General features: G+C 43.4%; 1 protein-coding gene across 2 annotated transcripts; it reads right to left on the bottom strand.

The window, feature by feature from the left end:
• Window positions 1-183: 183 nt before the first annotated feature.
• Window positions 184-15,671, bottom strand: SNF8 (SNF8 subunit of ESCRT-II). Of its 2 annotated transcripts, none has more exons than XM_061555433.1 (9): window positions 15,411-15,671; window positions 11,875-11,944; window positions 11,211-11,261; window positions 10,694-10,832; window positions 9,558-9,662; window positions 2,264-2,336; window positions 1,771-1,912; window positions 1,609-1,683; window positions 184-1,384 (listed from the first exon to the last, which is right to left on the bottom strand). In XM_061555433.1, exons 2-9 carry the CDS (start codon window positions 11,926-11,928, stop codon window positions 1,256-1,258), a joined length of 768 nt encoding a protein of 255 aa, XP_061411417.1. In that variant the 5' UTR covers window positions 11,929-11,944; window positions 15,411-15,671; the 3' UTR covers window positions 184-1,255. The 2 variants fall into 2 exon arrangements, with proteins under 2 accessions (XP_061411417.1, XP_061411418.1); XM_061555434.1 differs by having other exon boundaries at window positions 15,596-15,667.
• Window positions 15,672-16,132: the final 461 nt, after the last annotated feature.

The raw sequence follows: 16,132 nt of genomic DNA, 5'->3' as shown, positions 1-16,132 counted from the left end.
CAAGGCTGTTAAGTTTTGCAGAGCAAACTTGTACAGCTGGGAGGAAGGTCAATGCAAATATTGTAAATATTGTATTTCTTGTTTAGTCTTGAAAACCACAAATTATGAACCAAATGTATGCATGTTTCAAACCTTTGAAGCTCCCTTAAATGCAAGTTTAAGAAATGGAGACTGGCTTCCTGATTATTTTTCTTGTGTGTAATTTTTTAATCGCAAAACATTTAGAACTGCTTCATGTGCAAATTCCACTCAGTTAACATGCCATTTTCACAAATCAATGTCATGGGCTGTTACTATAAAAGATTTGCAGTTTGGAAGAATAGTTTTTTTACAGTATTGTTATTTAGTAATGGAAAATGATCAACGTTTTGAAGGAATGTAATTGTTTCCCCGAAATACACGTGGATACATTTAGGGTGATCATTTTAAGTACTCTTGTGAATTTACACGATCGCACCCAAGAACCTCTTATGGATCAAAATAAAGAGAAGCTTAAATGCTCCTTAAGTGGCAGCTTTCACAGATTCTGAATGATAGTAAAATGTATTATCAATGGAAGCATCAGGGCCACGTGTTTCCTAAACCTTAATTTTCACTTATTCCTGGATCCACAATAATGGAAATATATTATGGTGCATGCGTGTTGGGTGGGAGCTGCATGGGCAGGACCAGAGGTAAAAACATTGGCTTTAAAAAAGTTTACTGTGCAGTTGCATTTTGGAATTCACATTTAAGGTTTAGTGGAAATGTAAATAAAGCAGTCCAATGCAAAAATGTACAAAACCCTTTACGAACTGGTACAGACAATCCCCCCACACTAAGCAATGAACTTGTCGGGGTAATCCTTTAGCCCTACTGTTGGCACTTAGCTCTTATTTGGTAACCACATTTGGACACTCGTCAACACAAAGCCTGACTGCTGTGAAATAATTCTACAGGAACGATCAAGTTTAATGTTAACAAATGAGTGTTGTATCTTCAGGATTACATAATCAGAGCTTTAAAACAGACCATAGCAGGGAACTTAACAGCAAGATGTGTACTCATACATTGGTCATAATTATGACCCAGCCTTTATCCATCAGTCAAGGAGACAGCTGACAAAAACAATCCTCCATGAACTTGGGAGTGTAAAATTAAAAAGTGTTCTCCGTGAAATACAAAGCTCGTGTCAAAATGATATCCATTTGGAGATAACAGCTGCCTTTATTCACTCACAGTTCCATAAAGGACACATTTGCAAGAATGAACTGCGCTACGAGCTGGCTTCGTCGGGACTGATGTCCTGGCTGTACAGGTCGGTGAAGAGAGCAGGGAACCAGTACTGCGCTCCCCCGAGTGCCTGCTGGTCTATCCAGGCCAGTCCTTCCCTCAGCAAGTGAGCCTGTGCAACATTGATGTTCGGTTAGCACAAGAACACAATGTTTGAGCTGTGGAAAAACCCAAAAAATGACAGTGTAGATGCTGACAATGGTGAACGTTCAGCCAACAGTTCTTGAAGCAAGTGACCCTTGCCAATATATATTTTTGTCTATAAATTACAATGAAACAGCATTAGCACTGCTACCTTTTAAATTAAACTCGCATGAACAAAAGGCAGGCACTTACCAACACGTGGTTTGTACGCTCCGTTTCCCACTTCAGAGAAGATTTTATTTCCTCAACGCTCACATAGCCATTTTTCTGTTATTCGGGTAAAAGCAAAAACAGACATTAACTTGAGCAAAAAAAAAAACAATCAGGGCACTCGTGTGCGACATGTGTGCTGACCTCAGCGATTTGCAGCACTGTGGTGTGGTCCATGTTGAGCTCGGCAGGAACAGACTGCACCAGGTAGGTTCCACCCATGGGGATCATGCAGAAGCCATTGCCCAGCACCTTGAGCTTCTTTATGGCTCGGATTAGGTCATCTCTGTAAACATTGGCATGGGAAGTAGAATAAAGCTACAACAAGAAAGTCTGAAAGGGTAAAATTCAGATTTTCATACAATATTTAATTCGTTTCATTTACTTAACCAGGAATGAAATAAGATGGTGAGATATACAAAACTGAAAGTTTTATATTAAAATATATAATTTTATTCTATGCAAAGACACATGCTTGACTTTTGCAAATTTTTTGCTTGCGATGCCTAATTTGTATTTAAAATGCAACAGTAAAATGTGAGGGTTACAGCAAGTACTCTTTAACAGCAGCAAATGCATGTCTTTAGATGGGTGGGCTGTCGGGCCATAGGTCATTGAGAGGGGTTTGAGCACTCACTGACTAAGCTCCTGGCCGTACTTGCCCCTGCTCTTCAGCACATGATTGTGTAGCTCCTCCAGCATCATCAGCCCTAGGAAAACAACCATTTACATTTTAAGTTAAGTTTTGTTCATGTTTTATTCATAAGTTAAATGATACACTGGCCAGAGCTGGAGCCAAAACAGAACAGTAATATATATTTAATGAGCCATTGGTCAAATTAAAGCTTATGCATGAACGAAGAAGGATCAGAATGGGACATCCGATGGGAGAGCAAAGAAAGTTGCAGTACAGACTATAACTGAAGAAAAATTACCAATCCGCTACCAAACTCAAAACTGGCAAAACAACATTTTACTCCAATAACACTAAACAGTAGACAGTTGTTGTATACTAACCCTTCTTCCAAAATTGAGATTAATAATATTTGATGATTTTTATATATTATCTTTTTACTTGTTTTTTTTTAAACACACCAAAGCGCAGCAAACTGCAAAACACCAGGTGTTGTTAAGTGATGAACTGGAGGAGGGCTAGGATGGCAGAATTTGCAACCTTGCTTCAAGGGAAGATAAGGCCTGATGAACGGGCACATGTCACCCGTGCAGGCGGCAGAGACAGTGGGAGTGTCAGCCAGACATAGTTAAGGCAAAAAGCCCAACCATCCTGCATGGTTTTAAAGTAACGTCAAAATTCGAAATTCAACAACAGAGTAGGCTAAAGTATCGATCCTCGCGCTCGCTCAAATTGGAGACCAGGCTGCGAGCTACATCAATGAACCATTGCCATTTGCTAATCCAATACTGAATGTTAATATTACTGAAGTCAAAACGAATTCTATGACCTCAGCACATGGGCAAATAATAGGGCAGTGTCGACTCAAAGGCAATGGAAGAAACAGAGGCGCCTTTGTCTAAATCACAACCACAGAAAGCCAGGAATCATCACTGATTGTGTGTTTAGGGATTCCGAGCTAGTTGGAACACGTGCACACAGGGGGGGGGGGGGGGGTAGAAGTACGCCTTGTCCTCCTGCAGCTGAGGGAACGAAAATAAGTGGGTCAGCTCAAGGCTGTGTGCACAGGGGAGGGAGCTGATTTAAACAACCCTGCACGTCTGAACGTGAGGGGGCCTTTGACCTGAAATTAAGAATAACACTCCCAGAGCAGAAGGTTGGATGACCACAGTGAGACGAGAATAAGAGTGGTGTATATCTCTCAAGGAGGCAGACCCAGCTGAACAACAAGGCTGCGGGGGTCACCAGAAGTTCGCGTTCGCCTAGTTAAGACAAAAAGCTCAATTATTCTGTATTGCTATTAAAGTAACGTTAAAGTCGGAATTTAACAACAGGGTAGGCTAAAGTTTGATATTCACACCCACTCCAATTAAACCAGGTCACAAGTTACGCCTACTGAACCATCACCATCATTAAGTCAATATGAAATGTTATTTCCATACTTTAATACTTTCTATACAACTCGACCCGAAGCATATGACAATCAGAACCTTCCTAAGTTAAAATTGAATCGCACCCAGACAGGAGCGAATAGTCGATATAAGGTTGAAGAGGGAAGGAAATTAAGAGCACGGCGAACTGCAAACGTAAGCAAAAAGCCGGGAACGACCAGCCCAGCAACAGCGAGTCGGGCTTCGACAGGCCATAAAAAGTAGAAATAATAACTCCCGGGGTCAGGGGACACAAGAAGAAGCAGGCAGACAAAAACCAGAACTGACTCCAAGGTTCAACCGCCCTCACACACAAGGAGTGACGGAAATTAATGAGGCCTTGAGTTAACGGCGTCAGCTAGGACAGCAACAACCACGGCGAGCAGAGATAGGGTGGGGCAAAGACTGCGGGGCTATGGAATGCAACTTCGTGTCAGTAAAGCCCTGACAAACAAGTTAAGTTAAAGACATCACAATACATAATATCGTACATAACATCAATGTTAACGCTATTCACCGTAAACTATATTCCGCTTATATAACCATGCAGACACCAAGGAATACGAATTCCTAGGATCAAGAAACTTACCCCTTAACCTAAGATATCGGAAATAAATTAATAGTACTAAGCATATGCATGAAAAGACAAAAGTAAAACTTATGGAAAAGCCAGGATAACGGGATGAATCACCACCAGGTCGAATATAAATACATAATAAAAAAAAACGATGTTAAACCCAGGGTCGGAGAGAAAGGGAGATCCCGGCCGTCTTTGTATCCCCGCAGCGCGGGATAGGAGTGTGTATACGCTCGGGGAAACACCTCCACTTGAGTCAAGCACCACGATGGGAAACGACAGACCTTAGGTTACATACAGAATCATAACTGTGAAATAGTAAGGGACAAATGTTAACTTAAAACTTCTTAACCATTTCTTTGTGCGCCGGGTCGGAGAGAGTGTTGCCCCTCCCTCCAGGTTGTGCAACACGAACAAAGACGCCTATGAGACGATTTGTAACGTCTGTGTTTTGGGTTCATGAAGAAGGCCAGACAAGAGATAATATTGCACCCAGACAGAGAGACGACTTCGAGGCAATTTGTAACATCTGATTATTTGCTCGTGGGTTTTATGGAGGGAGGGTGACAACGGAAGATACCGTGAGTGATGCACACAAGGACATACGGACGTACGGACACACACATGGACACACCTGCCTACGGACAGATCCTGACACAGCAAAAATCGAAAGAAGCCCCGCCTTGTGGGCGGGATCCAGGGGGATTTTTCGGCATAAAGGAAAGGATCCTGAGCATTGGAAATTAGTGCGACCAGCGGGTCGGCTCACGTGGGGAGTGCGACCAGCGGGTCGGCTCAGGAGCGAGCTCGACCGGGAGGGTCGACTCAGGAGCGAGCTGCGACCAGCGGGTCGGCTCGACTCATCTTCAGCTCGTCTGGGACTCAGCCGAGTTCGATCGGCTTACCAAAGCCGGCTCTCGGGGCTCGACTCAAGCGGCTCCCCATCTCCTCTGCAGGCGGGCAAGACCCGCTTGACAGCTCAACTCGGCCTGCGTGGGTCAACCTCTGCCGAGTCGGAGGTCTCTGCTGCCGCCGGAGTGGTGAGGGTCGCGGGTTTGGCGACGAGGCTCCGTGCACACGACGACCCCACCACTGCACGCTGCGAGCGAGTTGTGGGCGCCACCTACCGACCGGGTTCCGAACTGCGACAGCGTATCAACGGGCATCCGAACCAGTTCCCCACGGTGACAGGGGAGCGACTGATACGTATGACGCGCACCGCCCCCTCACCACACGACCACCAGGCGTCTGTTTGACATAAAGAATCGACTCCGAACACTGACTATTCAAGACAACTCTTACCACTCAAACACACTCGAACCCATAAGCCATCCGTGGCTGGGAAGGCATCACAACGAGACCGAGTGATGGCCATCCGTCGTTTATAAAAGTATTCGTAATTTTTATCTTTAATATTTAGTGGGCTGTACTCTTAATCGCATAAATTCCCAACAGATCCATCAATACGAACTGATTTTTGGCACCTCCTTCCGCCGAGCCACGCTCACGTGGGGAGTGGTGGCCCACCGGATCCTTATCAGGTGATCTGGTCCCCAATTAGTAAACTTGGTATAAGATAACGATCTTCGGAAAAGGAGCACCGTCGCAGGCCCTTACTCCGAGCCGTTCTGTTGTCAGATAACCTGCCGATGTATCTGTTGAGATTGGTGCCTTTAAGAATAATAACTGTTTTTGATTGTGTTTTTTTTTTTTCGCCGTATAATCTTTCAAGTATCTTTCAGTCATAATCGCCGCACGTACTCGCATCCTCTACAGAATATTCAACTGTCCCGTGACCCAAGGTGCTAACAACGTGATAAGGGTTGCGTATGATCAATAAGGAGTGCGGTACTGCGTGAACAAAATTGAGTATAATCATTCATTAACGTTAAGGTTTTCTTAGCATAGTATTTGCATATTTTAACGACTCTCTCTCTCACTAACAACCATCGCGTTATGCGGGATCCATGTGCCGTTGTCAAAGTGAAATCAGACAATCGTTGATGATACTGTATTGATGCCGTGTTGACGTTCCGGGATTGAGAGTTCGCATACTATATCATAGTTAAGGTTGAATTAGTAATAAATTGATCAATACAGAAGTGGTTGTGTGATTCTTTCCTGAAATCTATGCATAAGATCTGCTTCTGCGTTGAGATCTGAACTTGGTGACCTTAATAAACACACTAATACATACTCAGTAAATGTTAAAGCGATAACGGGGTGAACCGGGGACCTAAAATATAACCACGAATACACACTCTGGGAATGTTAAAGCGAGAATGAGACGAACCTAGACAACGATGCCGAGTTAATCTAAGTTAATCTTGCATACGTACACTACACCTGCATAACTGCATACGATTAATTGCCTTATTCCGATCGATAACCCACCCTCATCACCGAGGCGGGGTCTGGTTATCATAACGACTTGCATTATCATAATTACACCCACTCGCATAATTAATACGATTACCTCTCGAATTGGCATAATTAAAATGTGCATAATTACATAAATTAACATATTTCCGGATAATTACACATTTGGCCAAATTTCATTTAATTATTATTATTTTCACTGAATATTCATAACCCACATATACAACATAATAATTTCACCCACGCACGCATACAACATAACAAATTTTGATAACCAACATATACAACACAGTCAAACATGATAAACCCAGTACATCAAATACTAACCCCTGGCCAACCTTTCTTAGACTACAGGCTCTTCCGATAATCACCTCAGCAATCACACACTTGATTAATCTTTCATTTTCCACTGGAAAGATTCGAAGCACATCTAAAGAATCAAACTAACCACTTATAATTAAACCATCACTAGCCATCAATGACTCGAACAGCTCCAGATCCATAACTCATTTACCCATCATATTGAACAAATACTGGAAAAACTTTTCTCTAAACAGCGTTTCCATCAAAACAATGCTAATAACCTAAATCCGAACCAATCAGGTTTTCAAACCAACTATCACATTCCTTATGTGGTGACGGCGATGGGAAAATGGTGGTGGGGAAATTAATTTAAGAATTATGAATGTGTTTTTAAATTGATTTTTTTAAATGCAATTTATGCTTTCTAAAAATGGTGTTCAATTATTTTGTGTTCCATGTAATGGAACCTTGAACAGCAGTGCTATGTAAGAGCACTGCTGTCCAACGTAAATGTTATGTTGATTACGTTTGTTTACCCAGAGCCTCACTGCCTCTCATTACACTTAACAGGAGGGGGGTCCTGACAAGTTTTTTCAGAAGGGTGCCATGATTGCGATGTAGACTCAAAAGGAGTAATTTTCAGCAATTTTTTCAAATGGAACAAATGTGGACCATGATGCCAGCACACAATGGCTTACTCTTGTAATCACTTCATGGGATCTTTAACGTTTATTGTGAAGCAGATGATGCATAATGTATGGTTAACATACCTGCAGTATTAATCAGGGCGAATGCTGAAATAGAACTGAGAACCTCTGCAACATGCAGTGAATGCACTACCAGTGGGCTATATCACCGCCTAAAAGTATAACGCAGTGTTCCGGTAAAATTGAACAGAGGCAGAGTAAGGTTGACTAGAGATTACAGTATCCAGATAATGCAGTGATAGGAGATATTTGTAAAGTTTTTGAAAATAAACATGGAGAATCATCCGATATTGTTCGTGCACCAACCCCAACACCCAATGCACTGCACAGTACCGTATTTTCCCGCATATAACCCGCGGGGTTTCCTACTTTTTACAAACAAAACAAGACTCTGCGGGGTATATGGAGGTGTGGGGTACATGGAGGTGCGGGCAATCCCAAAAGTATTTTACACGTGTGACATGTCATAACTCGTTTAATGTTTTCATGGTAAGACTATCCACACTATGCAACACTTACCTTTGACTAAAGCACTGCTGAATAAACCACTCACACTAAAATTGCACTTATGTTTTAAATTATTCGAATTGTTTGTACAATGAATGAAACGACAATGTTTGAAGTGGGCGCACTTTGTTTACCGTAATACTTTCAGTGGTTGTAGGGGGGTGCGAAAGCTTCAGCTGAGGGCCTTAACAAGCCTCTACCAGACACGGAATCATAATTGCTGAGTCCCTTAGGCCGCTGCTATTAGCTGAGCACTATACAGTCGCGACCATGAGCTTTGTTTCAAACTTCCAATGGCTTTGTTGCCAGGAGGCAATGGCGTTACCGTAGTGCCGCTATTGTCTGCGCAGTGCGCAATCTACCAGTGCTAAAACTGTACAGGGGTAACTACCAGTCCAGTAGCTGTAATATGATGAGGTGAAATGCTGGTAAGCCTAAAAGTTTGCTTACTTATCTACCAGTTATGTGTTACTTATTTATTGGATATTTACTTTTGTTATTTATTTACTGTTTTAAGTTCACTCGTTTCCGGTTAGTTCGTTTTCTTTGTGCACGTTATGATTTTAATGTTAACAATTGATAGTGGAATGTATTACAAATGTAAACTTTGTATTAATATGATGGAATTAAGCTGCGGTAACGATGTTAAAGATATGAATGCATGCGGGGTATATGGAGGTGCGGGCTATCTGAAATTTGTTTTACACAAAACGCTATTTTGTGGGGTATATGCGTCTGCGGGTTATATTCGTATACGGGCTATATGCGGGAAAATACGGTAAATTTAAATTGGTTCATTCAAATGTGTGACAATTAACATAAGGGCTAAATTATTTTTTCTATGTTTTCTAAAGTTGCAGTGTTAACTCTTCGGGAAGAAAAATGGCAGGATTTTGTGCAGAGCTGAATATGAAGCTAATATTTCTAGATTTGAAGCTTTCGTGACTGCAAGGATTCATATTCTTAGGTTTTTTCGGTAAAGTCACGTAGGTAAAACATCAAAATTAATAAAAATAAAATAAAATAAAGATCACGACGTTTCGGAGGCAACACAAGTCTCCGTCATCAGGTGGGACCGTCACAGCCAGATTAGCTGCATCAAGTGAGGCAATGATTCAAGATGTAATCCCTTAAAAGCGAGTTGAGGGGGGAGGAGAGGGGGGGGGAGAGCTCATCAGAATGTGGCAGCCAATGAATGGCACGTATCGATGATGACGGAGACTTGTGTTGCCTTCGTAACGTCGTGATCTTTATTTTATTTTTATTAATTTTGATGTTTTACCTACGTGACTTTACTGAAAAAAACCTAAGAATATGAAGCTAATATTCGGTGGACCCCTGTTGTTAAAGTGCTAGTCGTAAATGCTTCCCAATATTTAACTGGGAAAACTCACCTCCATTTCGGTGACGAAGGGCAAGGCAGACCTCCACGATCTGCACACCCAGCTCATAGTAAAAATCTCCCACTCCGAGCATCTCCGACCAGAACCCCTTCCCAGCTGCAGATGATAAGGCACATTTGTTATTCGTGCATGCGGAAATGTGGCCACTCATGTTATGATGCATGGAAACACATGAGCACATTAAGTCCACAGTGAATTACAAAGTTAACATGTGGCACAGGGAAGTAATCTCTTTATGTTTTTACCCATAATGTTCCACAAGAAAGCATTATTTTGTACACAATATTGATTTTTTTTCGTTGAACAAGGCCACAATTTAAAGTGCTCAAGCCAATACTATCTGGTAACCCCACAGTATTTACTACTATAATGAGCCAAGAATGTCCGTGTCCCGCGAGCGACATCACTCCACGTCGGCCAGCCCCCGTCATTAATACTCATGAGCAGGTGACGTCCTCCACATGGACCCCCCGCCTCATTAATAATCATGAGCGGGTGCCGTCACTCCACATGTAGCACCCCCCCCCTCAATAATTATATAATCATAAGCAGGTGACGTTACTCCACATCGAACAGCCCCCCACATTAATAATTATGAAGAGGTGAGTCTTCCAAATGGACACCCCCGCCATTAATATTAATTAGTGGCTGACATCACTCCCCTCCTCAGCGTCAACTTACAACCCTCACTACAAAGGCAGAACCCTCACGTCAAGCGATCTCCGTAACGTTATTGAGACATAGAAGTAAAAAGGACGTCATGATGAACAAGGGATTATAACCTTCAAATTAAATAAGTCTGTGTCACCGCGCCCTTACAAATTGCACACGCATTGATGCAATGGATATCACGTCGCGGTCTGCTTTTCGCTTGCAAGTTTCAGATTTACAGAAATACACCCGTCCTTGGACGGGCAAAAGGCTAGTGTGTTTAATAAGCACTACGATGATTATGAAACCTAGAAGATCAAACCGGTTTAATGTTTTCTTGCTTAAATAAATGTGGCTGGGTAATATTATTCATATGTGGAGGAAACAATGGATTTCTCCTTATAAAAATAAATAGATGTTCTTCATTGGCCATACAAAATCCAAGAGCATGTGATGGTATGACTGTGGGTACGAACATGCAAGAGGATCAACGCCAATGGTGGCACACATGTCCTGGAACTGCACTCTGAATTGTGGGTTGCGGCGGATCTCCTGCTTATGTTTGCTGGCAAACTCCTCCAGGTTGGTCCTAAAAGTCTCCAGCTGCTTGGACATCTGATGGGAAAGCCACACATTTGCAATGGTAAGATGAATCACATTTTTTACACATTTACATGACAACAACCTTATTTACACAGTTGCACATTATTTTTTGGTGGACAGTACAACATCACATACCCAACTTGTTAGGGACTGAGGTGTAGCCATATGTTTGAAAAGTTGGATGTGTGAACAATTAGGGGAACTAAGTTAAACCACATACAATTACTACATTGGGTGTGCAAAGTTAAGTGGAAAGTTAATTGGTCAGTGGGGATATGTGACAGTATATTTTACTTTACTTTATTACAATGAAACATAATATTTGTTATATGTGTAGACATTTATAATAAAGTAATAGTTAATATTGGAATATGAAATGAAAGATGAAACCTGTGAGAGCTGATCTTCGGCCATGACATTCCCCCTTTCCTTATATCTTGCCTGTAGAGAACATAAATTGATGCTTTTATTGAATTTTTATACATTCACCTTACATATCACAAGAAATGAGTGACTTGTCGTAATTGCACTTACCATGATAAATATATTACACAAAACATGTTGTGACATCTACCAATTAACATGCACTAAGCATAATGCGGTGATATGTCAACTATTTTACACGCATTATTTTAACTTACTGTTCTTGTCATTGTATCCTCAAATATTGTAACTCAATTTTAACCCACTTCCCAATGTGGTATCGACTGTCATACTGATGACAATACTATATTCTATCATAAAAATATCTATTTTTAAACATTATTTTTTACATGTTATGTTTCGGCGTGGGTCTAATTGTCCACGCTCAACTAATGTAAATTACCACGGTCCCTGTCATTATGGCAAGCTTCGGGGCCACTTCCTGGAGTCGTGGAGTTCTGCTATTACTAGTACATTTCATAAAAGCGCGTTTAAAAATAAAGTAGTTTTTTTAATATTACTTATTTAACCTCACGTTAGCACTTCAATGTGATAAACTCTACACTTAAAAGGAAACTTTTAATGTTTAATATGCATTTGCTGTGAGCAGTGGGCAGCCTAAACACATCACCTCGGCCAGCTTTTTCTTGGCAATGGCTCCAGCTCCAACTCCTCTCCGATGCATTGTCACTGGTCAATGTCTGCACAAAGCACACACCATCAGCATGCAATTTCAAATGATTTCCATCAGAGGCGGGCCGTCAGGGCCAGTAAGGCCTTCTCTGCTGGCCTAGAGATTGTCAGAATCAGAAAATAATAGTTTTATTTCATATATATTTTCATTAATTCTATATGCATTTTACAAAGTTCGTTCCCATCAGTTTATTAAGGTGATTTCATTGCTACTCTCTCCCTCAGTTGCGCTGCTTTCAGTGCAGCTAATACATTAGAGCTTTTATTCAATCAGATTTTCCACCTATGCTGTCTCCGCCTCTCCGGGTGAAAAACTACACCGAGGCCTTCAGAATGTCGAGTGAATCCCCTCTCTGCTGTTGAAGCAAATGGGGACGATGTTGTCATATTCTTTAATCAATAAGATTTCGAGTTTGCCATGTTGGGCGTATTCTTTGACATGCCGGAGCCTTCTAGCTGGCCTTGCGCCGACGCATTATCGTGTGGCTTGATTGGAGGGCCAATTAGCTAACTGAAGTAAAACTATCTAGCACGCAACGTAGCATCATCTAACATTTAAACTTTCTTTTGTGACGTTTAGATTTTTAAATGTAGTGCTTTCGATTTTTTTTGTGGGGAAGCCTGTTGAATCCTGATTGTGTTATTTGTGTTTTACGGCATTTTTGCTTGCTTGGTGGTCGTACGACTAAATGTGACTAATTTTGAGTTTGTTCTTGTTTCTTTGGTAATGACATTTATTTGGGCAATGTGATGTCAATTTGTGATGCAGCATCCTGTCATCCTGCGTAATAGCGGTACATCCTTGATGGTTTCAGTCACCATGTATTCATGTCTCTGCAATTTGTGGATTGTAACTCTCATTGGTGTTGAGCCTCGTGTTAAATCACTTTATTCCACTCGATAAAGGTTACTGTCACGGTGAATATGGGGTGGTTACGTCGAATGACAATAGCCTATGGCCCTAGTGTCATGGTGAGGTTATTCGAAGGCGGTTTAATTGCGGGAGAATAGCACTGAAGGCTTCGGTGTAAAATACACGTCCCGTCACTGATTTCCATGCATCACCAATGCCATAAAGGCATATGAGGCAGAGTGCGGACGTCACATAAATTCTGAATGCCACATGTATGTTAAATCAAGACCAAACTGGAATAATCATCATCCGTGATCTATAAACTGCTGGATGAAGCCCTCCCCCTGTGCCGATCCATCATGGTCCTGCAAAGCCACAATCCAATGCCCTCCTGTGCATGAGCCAGAGACGTCATCACTCTCTCCTCGTTGGTCTTAGGTCTAATTTCAGCCTGCAAGGAGGGACATGAAGATACATAACACATTATTTTTAAAGGATGCAAGAACATGAACGTCGAAGAGCTCAAACGGAGACAAATGACATTATCTCGATCTTTCTTAACATCCTCAGATTGCCAAGGATGTCTGTCCTCAACATATTAAATACAGGAAGTCATCACAGTCTGGTTACAGTACAGTATATGCAAGTTACACTTTAGCATTGCCAGTCTTAACATCACGAATACCACCACCACCACCACTTACAATGATCCCCCGTGTAGTCCTGACTATTGGGGAAAGTGCTGTTAGTGAGTAGCAGCGCCTATGAAGACCCACGAACACCACCATCACACTCACCTCCAGTACTCACATCATCACCACCATCATCATCATCACTAATACGAGTACATCACCACTTACGTTCCCACTCGCTCCACCACTACCATCAGCACTCACATACAATGCTAACATTACCACTACTTTACATCACCAATAACATCACCACTCACTCCATCACTAGCAATACCAATCACCACCACTGACCACTCAGCTCCACCACCAAAACCAACGCCTGGCCACCATTAGCAAATACAAAGATCCCCCGTATAGCCTTGGCAGACTGTAGGAGCAAGTGCTGTTAGAGAGCACCTATGAAGGCCGGCACGGCACACTAGGGGGTAAGGTGGCCATCACCACGTTACCAACACCACCTTCACCATACCACCATCACCACCAACACCACACTACCATCACCATCACCACACTACCAACACCGCCATAACCACACTACCAACACCACCATCACCACACCCCCATCACCACACTACCAATACCACCATCACCACCCCCCCATCATCACCATCACCACACTACCAACACCACCATCACCAACCCCCATCATCACCATCACCACACTACCAACACCACCACACTACCAACACCACCATCACCACCCCCCCATCATCACCATCACCACAGTACCAACACCACCACACTACCAACACCACCACACTAGCAACACCACCATCAGCACACCCCCATCATCACCACACTACCAACACCATCATCACCACACCCCCATCATCACCATCACCACACTACCAACACCACCACACTAGCAACACCACCATCACCACACCCCCATCATCACCACACCACCAACACCACTACACTACCAACACCATCATCACCACACCCCCATCATCACCACACTACCAACACCACCATCACCATATTACCAACGCCACCATCACCACACCCCCATCACCATAACCACCATCACCAAACCCCCATCACACCACCATCACCACACCCCCATCACCACACCACCATCACCACACCCCCATCACACCACCATCACCACACCACCATCACCACACCACCATCACCACACCCCCATCACACCACCATCACCACACCACCATCACCACACCCCCATCACACCACCATCACCACACCCCCATCACCACACCATCACCACACCACCATCACCACACCACCATCACCACACCCCCATCACACCACCATCACCACACCACCATCACCACACCCCCATCACACCACCCTCACCACACCCCCATCACCACACCATCACCACACCACCATCACCACACCCCCATCACACCACCATCACCACACCCCCATCACACCACCATCACCACACCACCATCCCCACACCCCCATCACACCACCATCACCACACCACCATCACCACCCCACCAACACCACCACACTACCAACACCACCATCACCACACCCCCATCATCACCACACTACCAACACCACCATCACCACACCCCCATCATCACCACACCACCAACACCACCACACTACCAACACCACCATCACCACACCCCCATCATCACCACACTACCAACACCACCATCACCACACCCCCATCATCACCACACTACCAACACCACCATCACCACACCCCCATCATCACCACACTACCAACACCACCATCACCACACCCCCATCATCACCACACTACCAACACCACCACGCTACCAACACCATCATCACCACAACACCAACACCACCACACTACCAACACCACCATCACCACACCCCCATCATCGCCATCACCAATCCACCAACACCACCACACTACCAACACCATCATCACCACACTACCATCACCACACCCCCATCACCATAACCACCATCGCCACCACTCACCCCACAACCCCTGAGTGCGTGCTTCCTCCCTCCTCCTGTCTCCGCGGTGTTCTCCCTGCGTCCACTCGTGGACATGAACGAAGCTGGCGAGGGACGCGACGGTAGACGGTGTGGTTGTGGTGGTTGTGGTGATGGTGGTTGTTGTTGTTGTGGTTGTTGTTGTTTATATTTGGGATCCTACTCACTTTGGATTTTGACCGAGCCCGGCCACAACCACGAAGGGCAGCAACTCGAGAAGCAGTCGTAGAATCGATACAAAGAAATCGTTTCCATAGTCGGTGTCAATGACAATCCGGTACAGGTACTTCGATATAATAATGAATGTGGGATTATTCTTTTACTTTCCGAGTTGTTGTTTCTTCAAACGTTAAGCAAATAAATATTACGTTCGAACAACCGATCGGAACGAGCCATGAGACTCAATGTTTATATTTTTGAATCGCGTTTATAACCAAGGAGTTGGTGACAATACAATCCCACGACGGGGATGCATCGTCAATGTTTTATTAAATGTCTATTTGTTTGTGTTTCTCCCTTTTGTGACGGTGACTTTGTCGGGTGAACGTTGTGAATTATAAGGGGCACGGGGTGACCCGCACGACAGCAGTTTGCACAATTCTGGACGAGTGCACTTTGTCCCCTTTTCATTCGCTCTTGGTAGAGATACATTCGTTTTTATCTTGAAAATACATCTTTTAATGCGTTTTTTCTGCAAGACTTTG

This window comes from Lethenteron reissneri, chromosome 21 (genome assembly GCF_015708825.2).
Source record: "Lethenteron reissneri isolate LAM-NWPU_2019-01 chromosome 21, ASM1570882v1, whole genome shotgun sequence".
Taxonomy (NCBI): domain Eukaryota; kingdom Metazoa; phylum Chordata; class Hyperoartia; order Petromyzontiformes; family Petromyzontidae; genus Lethenteron; species Lethenteron reissneri.
Note: the sequence above shows the minus strand (reverse complement) of the source record. Positions and strands in the feature narration are given on the sequence as shown.